At 32.3% G+C, this 13757-nt stretch overlaps 1 protein-coding gene across 1 annotated transcript; it reads left to right on the forward strand.

Moving 5' to 3' along the window:
- The first annotated feature begins 8024 nt into the window (after positions 1-8024).
- On the forward strand, positions 8025-10220 carry LOC111054665 (transcription factor AP-1). The gene has a single exon (XM_022341733.2). The coding sequence runs from the start codon at positions 8143-8145 to the stop codon at positions 8917-8919; it is 777 nt and encodes a 258-aa protein (XP_022197425.1). The 5' UTR covers positions 8025-8142; the 3' UTR covers positions 8920-10220.
- Positions 10221-13757: the final 3537 nt, after the last annotated feature.

Here is a 13757-nt window from a genome sequence, read left to right on the forward strand (position 1 = left end):
GCCGTTTTCAATTTTATCGTCACCAAATTCTATAATTTCATTTAGACATCTAGATTTCTTGTCTGAAGATGATGCCTGAGATTTAGGCTTGTGCGTGCGGGTAAACGTGGGTTTATTTTGTGCGTAAATGCCGTCTTCGATCGCGACAGGGTGAGGATCTCAGATTTGGTAGATTTAACTTTTTCTAAATAACCTAAAAGATTCTGTTTAATCATGTTTTAAATGTGGAGGTTCGGTTTATACTTTTGAATGGCAATATATTGATATTAGTTGACCGAGCGAAGTGAGGTCTAAGATTCAAGTCGCCGGTTGTCATTTCTCTTAATGTTAAAATGTTTATATGTTGCGCATTTACGGCGAAACGCGGTAATAGATTTTCATGAAATTTGACCGGTATGTTCCTTTTTTAATTGCGCATCGACGTATATACAAGGTTTTTGGAATTTTTGCATTTCAAGGATAATATAAAAGGAAAAAGGAGCCTCCTTCATACGCCAATATTAGAGTAAAAATCAGACTATAGTATTATTCATCATAAATCAGCTGGCAAGTGATTACACAGATGTGTGGAGAAGCCAGTCTATTGCTGTATTTCCATAAGGTCTATAGTTGCAATCAGGTACTTGTGGATGAGAATAGTGCGTGAGGTCCTCTGTTCACAGAACTACTAGTATAAATGTTTTGATTTTTGGATAATAGATACAATTTTTAGACGAAAAGTAATTTTGATCATCTGTTTTAGCACTTTTGAATTTTGGACAATATGAATGACATCAGACAATAATGCCTGTCGTCGTCGAAATCGGAAGTTTACGCATAAACGAAAACCCACCGAGACGGATGATGAGAGATTAGTAGACCTAGAGCTTAGGTGGGTTCCGAAACTCCGGGAAGTGATTTTAAACTCATGCATGATATCTATGGTAGATTGAGGATGATATTTTATAGAATGGTTCCTAACAATAGCGTATCTGGTTACACAAGTTTGTGTGTCTTCAATGGTTCCAAATTTGCTTAAATAACTCAAAATTATTCGTTACAAGTGGTATTTCTAATCAAGCGTAAATCGCTGTCATTTGAACAAGCTCTTACACAAAGCTGAAACAAGCTGGATGATTATAAAATTTGCAATAAATTTAATAGAATACTAAAATTTTAATAATTTGATCCAAAGACTGATAGATATATTTTTACAGATGAAAATTAATTGTTCAAATGCTAATGAATAAATTATTATTATTAAACGGAAATCCATAGTCAACTCCATAGATATTCACTCTTCTTTTAGGGCTATTAATCATTAAACCACAATAAAAAATTGTATTTTAAAAAAGTGCCCTTTAAAAATAAAGGATTCTATGACAATTTTTGACTGCGTTTTAAATCCATAGACATATTTTTTACAGCAAGATATAATTATCTCATTTGTTATTAATTTATCTTCATCTTCCTTCTCTTTTATTTTCATTTTATCTCTTTCATTATTATTTTTTTACTATCATATTGTCATCTTATTTGTTTTATTATGACTTGACCAAATTTTCAATTTATAAATTGATCAGTCCCGTTATTTGTTAAGAGTGTAGTCAAATATAAATTTCATACTAAACTGTACTGCCCAAGTTTAGTGGAAATTATTTATGCGGGCATCATACAGCAAAAAAATATTCTGTCGAATACACCTTCATGCTAGTCTAGACGGTGCCATAGGTGAAATCATATAATAGGGATTTGGACAACGTTCAAAGACAAACAATTCGAAGTTATTGAAAGAGAGTGATGGTTGGTCTATTGAAAAACATTTTTGTGCGAAAAAAGGACAACAATGGGTGTTTCAGACGTTTTGAAACATCCTTGAACAGGTCATTGAACACAAACTAAAACCAATTTCTTCGCGTAGAAGAAGACATAGTAATACAAGGAATAAGCACTATTGTATCACTATGAGAGTAGGTTGATGTGTCTTTTGAAAACATGTTCAAAACAGGACAATATAGCACCTACACTCTAGAATAGTAGAATGTTCTACGCGTATGCTATATATTTAATTGTATATATCTATAAATCACTGTCCTGTCCTGAGTACAACAAAAGTCATTTTTGGAAGGTCAGTCAGAAAGGTCGACAGTCTTTGAAAGGTAGTAAATGACAATGAAAATATTCTGAAAGTTGGCATTATAAATAATGTTTTGTCTTTCTTCTCATCACTTAAATAAATAAATAAATCACTTCAGTTCTGACAAAAAACACCATGTCTGACTTTTCACCACTTTAGTTTTGTAGTTTTGATAAAAACACCATGACCGATCTGTAGAGAGGACCTGGTCCTCTATTTTTGAATAGTTTACCTGCCCTTGTCTGATCACATTGAGAATAAAGCAAAAGAAATAGGTGGGCTCTACATTGTACAGGTAATAATTTTCTGTCATGATCGGTGTATTCATTTCTCCTATAGCCTCGCAAATGGAAGAAGCAATGTTAACTTTTCGTACCCTATATAAACTTAGAGAAAAGATAGCAAAGAATATTATTTTTCTTTTGGTATAGTCTATTTTCTTCATGATATAACTTGAAATCCATTTCACAACCCATTTTTCTCATTATTATGTTGGTCACTGTTATCCTATTCTATTAAACGAGCAACTTCTGTTTATATGTTTGGATGTTTATATGTTTGTATTCCACCGGATCTCGAAAACGGCTCTAATGATTCTCACGAAATTCAGAACATAGAATTATAATATAAAGATTCGATTGCACTAGGTCTCATCCCAGGGAAAACTCGCTGAAGAACATTAAAAGGATAATTATTATTCATCCTTGGAAAAACAGCTGATAATAATTATTTCGTCGTCTGTTGATGGTGGAAGTGAGTGAGCGAGTTCATGAGGGTGGGACTGTGTCAAAATTATTACTCAGCTGTTGAACTTTTGTAATCATTCAATCAGGTACTTTAGTGCCGACTGCCGATTGCAAAAAAGCCGGGCTATTTTCAATCCTGATTAATTCCAGTAGATCCATCTTTTTGAAATGGTCTTCTCTGGTTTGGTTCACGTGATGTTAATTAGGATTAAAATTTAACCGGTTTTTGAGCAAGTTGGCCTTTGTGAGGGAAATTTTTGCATTCCTCTAGGAATTAATCTCAATTTACTGTGATTAGATAGAACATTTCTGTATTTCTGTATGAATGTTATTATAATTTCTCCTTTCGTAATACATTTTTTATGCTTTTGTACTCCAGAGCGAAGCTCGGTCCCCAATATTGAACTGTAAAACGTTGATGAATAGATTGGAATGTTGGATATCTCATGTTTCACTTATCTTATCATCTCATATGAATTCACTTCGGAATAAAATTACACCATACAGAATTCAATGCAATTAATCGATTTAGGAAATTTATCTGGGATCAGGAACACAGGTTATACTACAAATAATAATAATCAGATTTCTCATTTATTTCAATAGGACTACTTATCGTGTCTCACTTGAAATAAAAAGGTTACTCAAGTCTATATGTATGTAATAAAAAACCAAATTGTTTCCATAGGAAAGATTTTCCTTTTGGTCCTTAAAAACTAAGCTCGACTACTGAGTAACTTAATTATTTATGTAGGAAACATTTCATTTTGAACGTTACCATCCCACACATGATTTTATCATGTGTTTGAAATGTTATTAAATTAAAGCAGGACTTCCTATATATAGGAAGTATATAGGAGGTCCTAATTAAAGTAACAAACTCACAAAAAATAAACATTCACTCATTGAAATACGCACAAAGAATTATGTTGTGCAAAAAGAAAGTTTTAAAACGAAAATAAACAGAAATTTGTGAGTTGAAGAGTCTTATTTCGAAATATAAGATATCCTACATTAATACCTACATTAATTATATTTCACTTTTATTTATCATTAAAGTAGGTATTTCACAATAATACTTAATTGGGCCCATACTTGAGTGTTTATTCATACTTTTATTGTTTCTACAGTTTCATACTTTTATTATTTATAATTAATGAATGTTGCGTATTATACGGGATAGATTCAGCACTAAGAGCACAAAAATGATAAATAATCAGTTAGGCAAAATTCCTTGGAAGCTAACGAACGCACTGAGCAAATCTAACAATCAACTTGTAGGCTATTAGCCTATTACTGTAATTTTATCTAATAAAACCATATATATAGTAGACTACATACATGATATAAAAATAAAATAGAATACGTATGCTGCCAGAAAATTGATCACACCAACCAACAACCGGTCCGAGTGGTTTTTGTTGTCCAAGAATGTTTTCAGAGAAGTTAGAAGAGAGAGAGAGTGTGATTGAGAGGAGTGAGAGAGCAGAGGGCCCGTCTAAATAGGTGCGTCATCGTAGTTAGTGGTGTCTGACACCGCGCCGCCATCGGCAAATCCTGTTTGTGACGTCTCAAAGTGTTTCTTGCTCTCACTCCCTCTATTTCATCGTACCGTATTCTTCTCTCCCTCTATCACATCGTACCGTATTCTTCTCTCACTCCCACACCCGTTCAGAGAGACGGCATAGTCCCATTTGCATTATTTTGTTTCAATTGGCCACGTTTCCAGGTAAAAGGAGCCATCCTGCTGAATGAAAGCCCAGCGCTGAAAGTTCTCAGAAAATGATCTATTCCGAGAATAGGAACCAACCAAACGATTCGGTAATTAACCGGAACAATGGTTCGCTGTCAACATGTCTGTAGGATGGCTGATGGCAACACGCTATTCAATTCTACAAGGTTCATGTGCATCGCTTGAACGAACAGTTGACGCTTCTATTTTTCAAAGTCCTTTGATAAATAACTCAATAAACATGGTACCTTATTGAATTTATGTTCAAAAAAACAAATTATTCATTATTGAATGTCCAAATAAAAATATAGCCCTTCAATGGCAGTGGACAAAGATAGCAGAACAACGTTGCCGATCCTCTCTGTTTTGGTAGAGAGTTAGTGGGGAGGATATTTTTAATATTCTTTCCGAAGAATGGACATTGATATGTCCAAAGCTCCGCCAATTCATGTAGATGCATAACAATATGATTATTATCTATAGTTATTATATTACAAATTGCTTTTTCATATCATATACAGTACAATAATTATTTTCTTAGTCTATATTATGTAAATTCATCTATAATTTTGCTGTATTGTAAGCTATTGTATATAAGTGTATAAGCCAGTATATATGTAATCTACATAAATAAAGTACTCAATCAATCAATCAATCTTGTCAATGCCTTCTATAGAAAGCAGCTGATACAGGTTTATTGATGTTGATATTAACAGTTCAGTTCAGTTCAGTTTCAGTTCTTCGCCACAGTCAACTGTTAATTAACTGTTAATTCTCGTTTAAAATAATCAGCAATTATATTTCATTAAGCAAGGAATTATATTTTTCAATAATTTCATAATTAGGATGAAATATTTTGTGAATTAATTATCAATTCTACATTGTTAAAAGACGATCTGGCAACAGAGCAAAGCGAGAAAGATATAGCGCTATCTGCATTGTTGAATGATAGACAAGGATAGCAATAACATTGCTAATCAAACTCTGTCATTATAACGTGGACCTCACCATAGTAGTGACTATTACAGTTTACAGGACTATAATTTTTATTCAAAATTTAGATTTTTTGAATAATTGTTTCTAGTTCTGTGAAAATAGATTATTTTTTATAAATATTTTCATTTTTTTGTGTAGTTGAGAAGTTGATATTGTGGTAATTATTCATATTGAATGAAAAATACTAAGAAATTGTCAAAAACCACAGATTTATTGATAGGTACTTAGAAAGACCGGTTTCGATTATTACACCATTGTCAATCTCTGACAAACTGACAATTTCTTAGTCTTTTTCATTCAATATTTTCAATTCAAGATTTGCTTGTTTTTTGAAGTGCAAATTGTTATTTTAATAAGTGATAGCAGCTCAACCTAGATTTTGATTTGGATTGTAATATAAATTTGAAAAGGGACAGATTTGAGCATAAACCAGTTGCGCCTTCTTCTCATTATATAAGTGTAATAATTATTGTACATGACTAAATAAAATAAAACTGCTACTCATCACCTATTGTAGGCTACTCAGAGCTTTTTCACATACCCGCCTAGTTGATGAAGATTAGTACTCAGTACCAGAGAAAACTTCTATAATGCTGTATTCTGTGTCAATACTTTATTGGATACGAATTCTGTTTGGAGAAAATCGATGTTAAACATGATTTTAAAGCGGATGACAACATGTACAATTTACTAGTATTCTACATATATTTCAATACTGTAGAAATTAATAAGAACAATATGAAAACTTGTAGCACCCTTTTTTATTAAAAAAATTACAACACTGTAATTTGTTCCAATAACTTACTGTAGTCGTATTCTATATAAATATATAATAATTGTTCGACCCAGCATAACAACACTACCGTTCTAGTACAAAATAAGCATATATTATGTTGATTTTCACTCGAAAATTGGAAATCCTTTCAATAATAATAATTGAGATAGAATGTAAGGAAATATAACTTTGTGTCCATGAAGCATATTGCATATAACAACTAGGCTATAAAGCATGCAAGTAGACTACAGTGATACTCATATTTCAACGGATTGAAATTTTAAAAAATTATAAGAAATATTTTTTCTACAACAATAATAAGTGTAATGCAGTAGAAAAAACGAATATCGAAGCAGTCAGTCGTATTTACATCAAAACCCGGATTATTTTTTGCTGCATTGTCATTATTATTATTTCACTGTTATTATTAGAATCAGCTTTTTATTTGCATGATCATCCTAACAAACTAGGAAAGTTTAGATCATTTTGCTACTTTTCCATGATCAAACATTTTTCTGTTTTTTCAATTGACCTCAATATTAATGGTATTTTCATACTTAAATTTTTTCACATATTTTATGATAGATCTTTTTTATTTGATCACAAAATCTATTGTATGCCAATAATTATGCGGAAGCAAAATAATCATATTTGAATGTTAGTTACAATTTGAATCACATGTCCTAGATGGTGTAGCCATCAAATTCAACATTTGTAATTGTTGATTAAAATTCAACATTGTTGACCAAAAACATATTATACTTTAATCTATTCTTGTAATGGCCATAGGTATTCGTTTAATTAAAGTCAAAAGCTCTAATTTAGAGTTAACTGTGTATAGTCATAGAGAAAATGTAGCATCAGATAGCTAGCTATTTTTATTAATAAAATAGAATTATAGTACCCTTTGAAATTAATAAATAATAGATTGAGAATACAAATTATAACTAATAATTTATAATATCTTATTAATTTCAAATGGTATTATAATTATATTTTATAAATAAAAGAAAGTAGCCCTGAATTCATACATTTTAAGAAGCTATTTTCACCAAACTGATTGGATTGAAATACAAAATGGTGACAAATAATTTTTAATAAATTCATAATATTATTTACTAAAGTTACTTACGTGGTCCTATTCAATCTTATAATAAGCGGTGGTTTGAAATTCCCGCTTGTCTATCTTCTGCGACGAACAGCTAAAAATCCAAATGGGACTCTTATCGAATGAGGTTAGGATTAGGTTGGTGAGAAAGAAGTTTCAAAGAAATACTAGCTTAGGGGATTAGTTCTGAATTAAAATTTTAATATGTTAGTATTATTCAGGAATTATTTTAGAACTTTAATTCGTCATTGAAGTCACAGAAAAAGAAATAGCCTAATCCTTTTACTTTGTGTTGTAGTTGACAAAATACCCAGTGGAGCGCTGAAGGGCGACGTCATTTGGATCTATAGCCTCTCGTCTTCTGCGCATGTCACAATGCAGTGAAGTTGTGTGTATGTGTGTGTAGTTTCAAAGGAGTTCAACGGGGAGTCAATTCGTGGAAGAGAGTGGCGTCACTTTCAGCCAATGGGAGCGCTGGAAAATGACGTCGTTTCCAAAGATAGCCCAATGAGTCACATGATAAAGGCATGTAGTGGAGGAACAACCACGATATTCGGCATTCGTAAACTGTACACTGAGGAGTGAACTTCGCTCGTGCTATTGATTGGATTGTTCGTGTGATGTGCGTATTTTAAACAGTTTGAGTTTTACTTTGTGTTATCTTCTCCCATGGTTCGCAACTCGAGTGCTTCAAAGATGGAGCCAAATTTCTACGAGGAGGGTTCATTCAATCAAAACGTCAACCAGCTGAAACGGAATTTGACTTTGGATTTGAATTCGGCTCACAACGACGCGAAACGTGCTCGATTCTGCGGCGCTCCTGTCCTGTCGTCCCCGGACTTGCATAAGTTGAAGCTAGGCTCTCCTGATCTGGAGCGCCTTATCATCTCATCGGGCAACCTGCCTACACCAACTCCATCTCTCTTCCCGAGGAACCCAAACGCCACCAAAGAACAGGAAAGTTATGTTCTTGGCTTCGTCAATGCGCTAAATGAGATGCACCAAAGCGACTCCAGCCAAGGAGCAATCCAACAAGTTGAATTGCCGCGATGTTCCAGTAGCAGTAACTCATCTGCTGGATCCTATGGCTCCATGGATCCAACCGATTTCTCCACCGAACTGAACGGAGTTGTCATCAAAGATGAGCCGCAAACTGTCCCCAACCTTGGCTCGCCTCCCGTGTCACCAATCAACATGGAGTGCCAGGAACGCATCAAACTGGAAAGGAAACGTCAACGAAACAGGGTGGCCGCTTCCAAGTGCAGACGACGCAAACTGGAGAGAATTGCCAAATTGGAAGACAAGGTTCGACTGTTGAAAGGGGAAAACAACGAGCTCAGTGTTGTGGTGAACAAGTTGAAGGATCAAGTGTGCAATTTAAAACAACAAGTGTTGGATCATGTGCAAAGCGGCTGTGCAATAATGCCTGCTGATCAGTCTTTTTAACAGGTTAGTCTCTACTGATTATAGCAATATTATCAAATATTTATTATTCTTCCAGCCTGTGCCAGACTTGCCTTCTCAATCTTAACTAACAGGCACTTCTCTCTGTGCAAGGCTTAACTTTCAAGTGGCTTATGAAACGTCACTGTGTTCAAGACATTTTATATTTCCACTAATAGAGTGGAATAACTCCATCAGTATTTGCTATGTTGCAAAAAAGTGACCTAGGCTGTGTATTAGTGTCAGCTGATGGGTCCATGTGATCCTTCCAGGATTTCAAAAGCAATCTCTCCTTGAAAATCACGGAGATTCATCAGGTATAGGTTTTGTTATAGGTTAAAGTATCTTTTCTAGTCATCAATCAATCTTGCAGTCATTGTAAGTTCGATTACACTTCAACCAAATTTGTGAAGATAATAATAGCCTAAGCTTTTGTTAACCTACCGTACATATAATTGAAGTTTATGAGTTGGCTTGTAGGTTCAGTCAAGTTTATCTTAGTAAATTAACACCATACAATTCATTAAATCTAGCAATAATTTGCGTTACCTGTGAGTACATCTTAGGTACCGTATTGTGTGTTACCAAAGTATAATAAAGTCCAGTTTAGAAGAAAGGCCTTGCAAATTAACAATTATTATTGAGTTCTGCTCTGTCCATTGGAGGTTATGTTCACTCTCATATTAAACTTGCTATTGTTTCTCGTACTCTACAAGGAATTCTTTTAAATTTTTATGGTTACAGTAAGAGTAGTCTAACTTGCTTTTTCAATATATTAAAATTATATTTAAATGGTTAGGTATCATAGCTTGATGACCATATTTTGATTTCAAATGACTAAGTAATCTATTGAGATGAGATTTTTCCAAGGACATCGTCTCATGATTTGTGGTTTCATTTTATCTTCCTTCAACATTATTATGTTAGATGAATCATACTATTGAATGTTTCAATACTCATATTAGTTAGTTTTAATGCAATACTTATATTTTTTTTTTAAATTGTAGGCCTTGGATTCAATGTATTCGAGTGAATACATTAGCAACATAAGTATAAAAGTGCCAACTCAGACTTTCAAGCTTATCATCATAGCTAATATTATATTTGTTATGAGTCATAAGCGATTGATTAACTGTATACCAATTTAAAGCTAATTTAAAGAATAAATTTGGATCTGAGAAAAACAATTTAAATACAGGTGAAGTTACCTAGTAAAGGCTAATAAGATGTAGGTTCAGCATTGGATTAGAACCATTGCAAGTGCTATAAATTAAAACAATCTTACGCTCAATTTGTAATGTGATGTCTAATTAAGCGACAATTATTAATTAGGCTTATTTCTGTCCAATAATAAAAGAGGTTTTAAATTAAATACATTTTTCCAAAACATTTATAGGTAATAAATTAGTTTCAGAAACACAATATAGGCTATAGCCTATAAGATCTAAATTTCGTATTGCAATGCAGGCCTAATAGGTACTGAAGTTTAATTTTATGTTTAATATTTTTATACTGTACTATTAACTAAAAACTATGTAGTCTAATTTTTTAGCAATTGTATATCAAACCCCCCCTCCTCCAATATTTTCATTTTATTCACACATTCAATCAATTTTTATCTTCAATATTTTGTTGTATTTCAACTTGCTTTTGAAAATACTGTAACACATTCCTTGTTCTCATAAAATACTCATTTCTAATTTATTTTTCTATCAGTGCCATTTCTTAAGTAAAATGAAATTGCTTACATGCAATATTAATTGCGCTAATCAAATAACTTAAGCTTATTGCAATATTTCTGAAACTGTATTAAATTTTGCATAAACCAAAAGATTTAATTTTGTTAGCATCTAAAAATTATATTTTAAAATTCAGATGCTATCTTTACTTATATTTAATTTAGATAGAGCCATGAAAGTTTGCACCAATCCTTATTAATTTTTATATTGGAAGTTTTTATACATTTGTATGAATTTATCTACAATATATTCTATGTACCGTAATCGAAGTAACGTTGTTAAGAGTGGTGTGCCTTTTGACTACAAATAAACTATTTAGAATTGTGTACATTTACAGGTTGTTTGAAAATCATTGAATAGAGTTTATATTTATGATGAAGATTTATATCGAGTATCTCCAGTTTATATTTTTGTATCTTAAATATCTGATATTTATTAAACTTCTCATATTTTTCCTTAGTGAGTTGAATCAATTTTGTGATTGTAGACGTGGGAAAATAATTGAATTTATTGTACCTATAAGTTTTATAAAGAATGAATATTTTATATTTCAATAAATGAATTTCAAAGATTTATTAGTTGTTTCTACTAGTGCTGTATTTACCTAATCCTAGATCTTTAAGGGCTGCAGTACACAGAGAGTGATATGCAATTCTCTATAAGTTTCTATATCTATGTCTTAGATAATGTGATCTAGATAAATATATAGAAACCCATGAGATCGTAGACTGCGTTCAAACCTTTGTTAACTTAGTTTAATCATGAATCATTTGTTATTCACTTTAAACTGTTGTAATTCGTCATAAATGAAGTTAATGCATCCCATTCATTCAATGCACTTAGATTAAATAGTTAAATCTCACAATAATTATAAAAAAATTTATAGAGTAATTGAGCAATTAATTTACAAAGGTTGGATAATAACTGAGAGTTAATTATCATAATATGACGTTGATTCCATAACCACAAAGTTACATGATAGCTACTTCCAAAGCTACATGATAGTTATTCAAGTAGCTGAATCAGAATTTAGATCACATCTGAATCACTTTATATTGATTCAAATTGGTAGATTAGTAATTTGAATATTAGTTGATTCATCCATTTTCTACAATAATAATAACAATATCTATTATGTTTGATCTGTTTAAAAATAATTACTGTTGTTTTTAAATACTTAGTATAACTTGATGAATCAATAATGACAATTTATTAATTCAGATGTTATTTCAATTCCATTGAAATTACCGCGTGAAACAACAGTAATTATTTCGATTGAGGTATTGACACATAAAGGCTCAGTTGCACAAAAGCCTGTTGAATTTTAATCAATTAATTGCACTGGAACCAATCAGTGAAGAATTTTTGAATAGAAGACTCCTCTGATTGGTTCTTGTGGCATTTAATATGATTAGAACTTGACAGGCTTTTGTGCAACCGAGCCATATCCTTGAAATTGTATTATGAGAAATAATTATTCAGGTCTCATTTATTAGCTATACAATATTACAACATTTTATTGCAATTTCTATTATTGTTCATAGAGGTACTGATTGGTAGGACTATCATTTACTTGACAGTGATAATGAGTAATGTTGCCTCGTAAAATGTTATCGTAGATAAAATAATTGTATTCACTGAATTGTGATTTATATGTGTGCTGATAAACGAGATATTTGAATTTAACATAAGTTTAAAATTTTATTAACAAAAACTGAACAAGTTTTATTATGGTAAACACTTTTGGGGCGAGACTTAACACTACCTCCGTAAACAAGGCCATAGCTGGCGACGTCAGCACTGGTAGGGCTCCTACACCAATAGAAACACTAGCTGATATAGATCAGCTGAAATCAACGAATTTTTGTTGGTGGAGGAGTCCTACCTCTGCTGACGTCACATGAACGCACTACGGCTTTGTTTACGGAGGTACATTAGTGGACTTGAGCGTTTTTCATACGTTTTTAGAGTCGGCAGGGCAGGAAGCTTTCCGATTGGGTTAGCGCCTGTAAAAACGCCCAATATGGTCTCGCCCTTCAAGTAAATAAATAAGTGGGCAGATTAGCCATATACAAAATTAGCTCAGTTATTTTAACAGAAAATTCAGTACCGATAAATAATCATTTTCTGCTCGCATTGTATTGCACAGTATGTTGCAACCAAATCTAAGTCTGTACAATTTTTTCTTTGACAAAACTTTTTTTACATAAATTGAAAATGAATAAATTTTCATGAGCCAGTCATCGAAATGTTTCAACCACTGCTGAAAAGAGTTGTAAGTAAAATGGTTAATAGTCAATAATGAGTATTTTAGTATTTAATTAAATAGTTCCATAAAAGGGATCACTAAAGTGAAGCCCACTGGGACACGTCAAAAAAGTAAAAGAAAAACAACTGCCCTGAGGCAGAAATCATTGCATCAATCTGAGGAGTTCAAACATTGCATCCACTAGGGCCCCAACATAAATATAATCAGAGAATTGAATTCTCTGTTGATTATCATGCTTTTTCTATGTTGAATAGCCTAGTCTTTTGCCATGATACTGTATAGTCAAAGTAAATAAAAGGTAGGACCAGTGACAAACTTTACTAATATCCTTTGTCTCTGTTATAAACTAAGAGTATATTTCCTCTCTGGTAGGACCAATAGATATCGGCAGTTACAATAACAGTAATGTTTGTCAAATCTGCCAATTTTCCCATAAAATGTAATTCCATCCACAGTTCTTCCTCTTCCTCATTTGTTTAAAGCTATTTCTAAAACGACAAGAATAGAAATAGGAAAAACGATAAATTCTGCTCAAAATGAATGGCAATAAGCCAAAATCTATGGGAATCTTCAAGTTTTTATTTTATTGCTTTCAGCAGTGATTCGGGTACTTTACAAGCGAGCGAGTTGATCACTTAACATTAATTTATTTTATGAAAATTATGAACTTTAAAAAGACTTGCATTTTTATTACATCTGCTAGGCTATTCGTTAACTGAAGTAGTTTTTATGTGATACGCGCGCATTCTAATTTATTGTTCTATTAAATTGAAATCTTGATTTAAGTAAAATTTATAGCCTAATTTTTTATCATTCAAATTACTTGAACTAGC

Source organism: Nilaparvata lugens, chromosome 2, assembly GCF_014356525.2.
Source record: "Nilaparvata lugens isolate BPH chromosome 2, ASM1435652v1, whole genome shotgun sequence".
Taxonomy (NCBI): domain Eukaryota; kingdom Metazoa; phylum Arthropoda; class Insecta; order Hemiptera; family Delphacidae; genus Nilaparvata; species Nilaparvata lugens.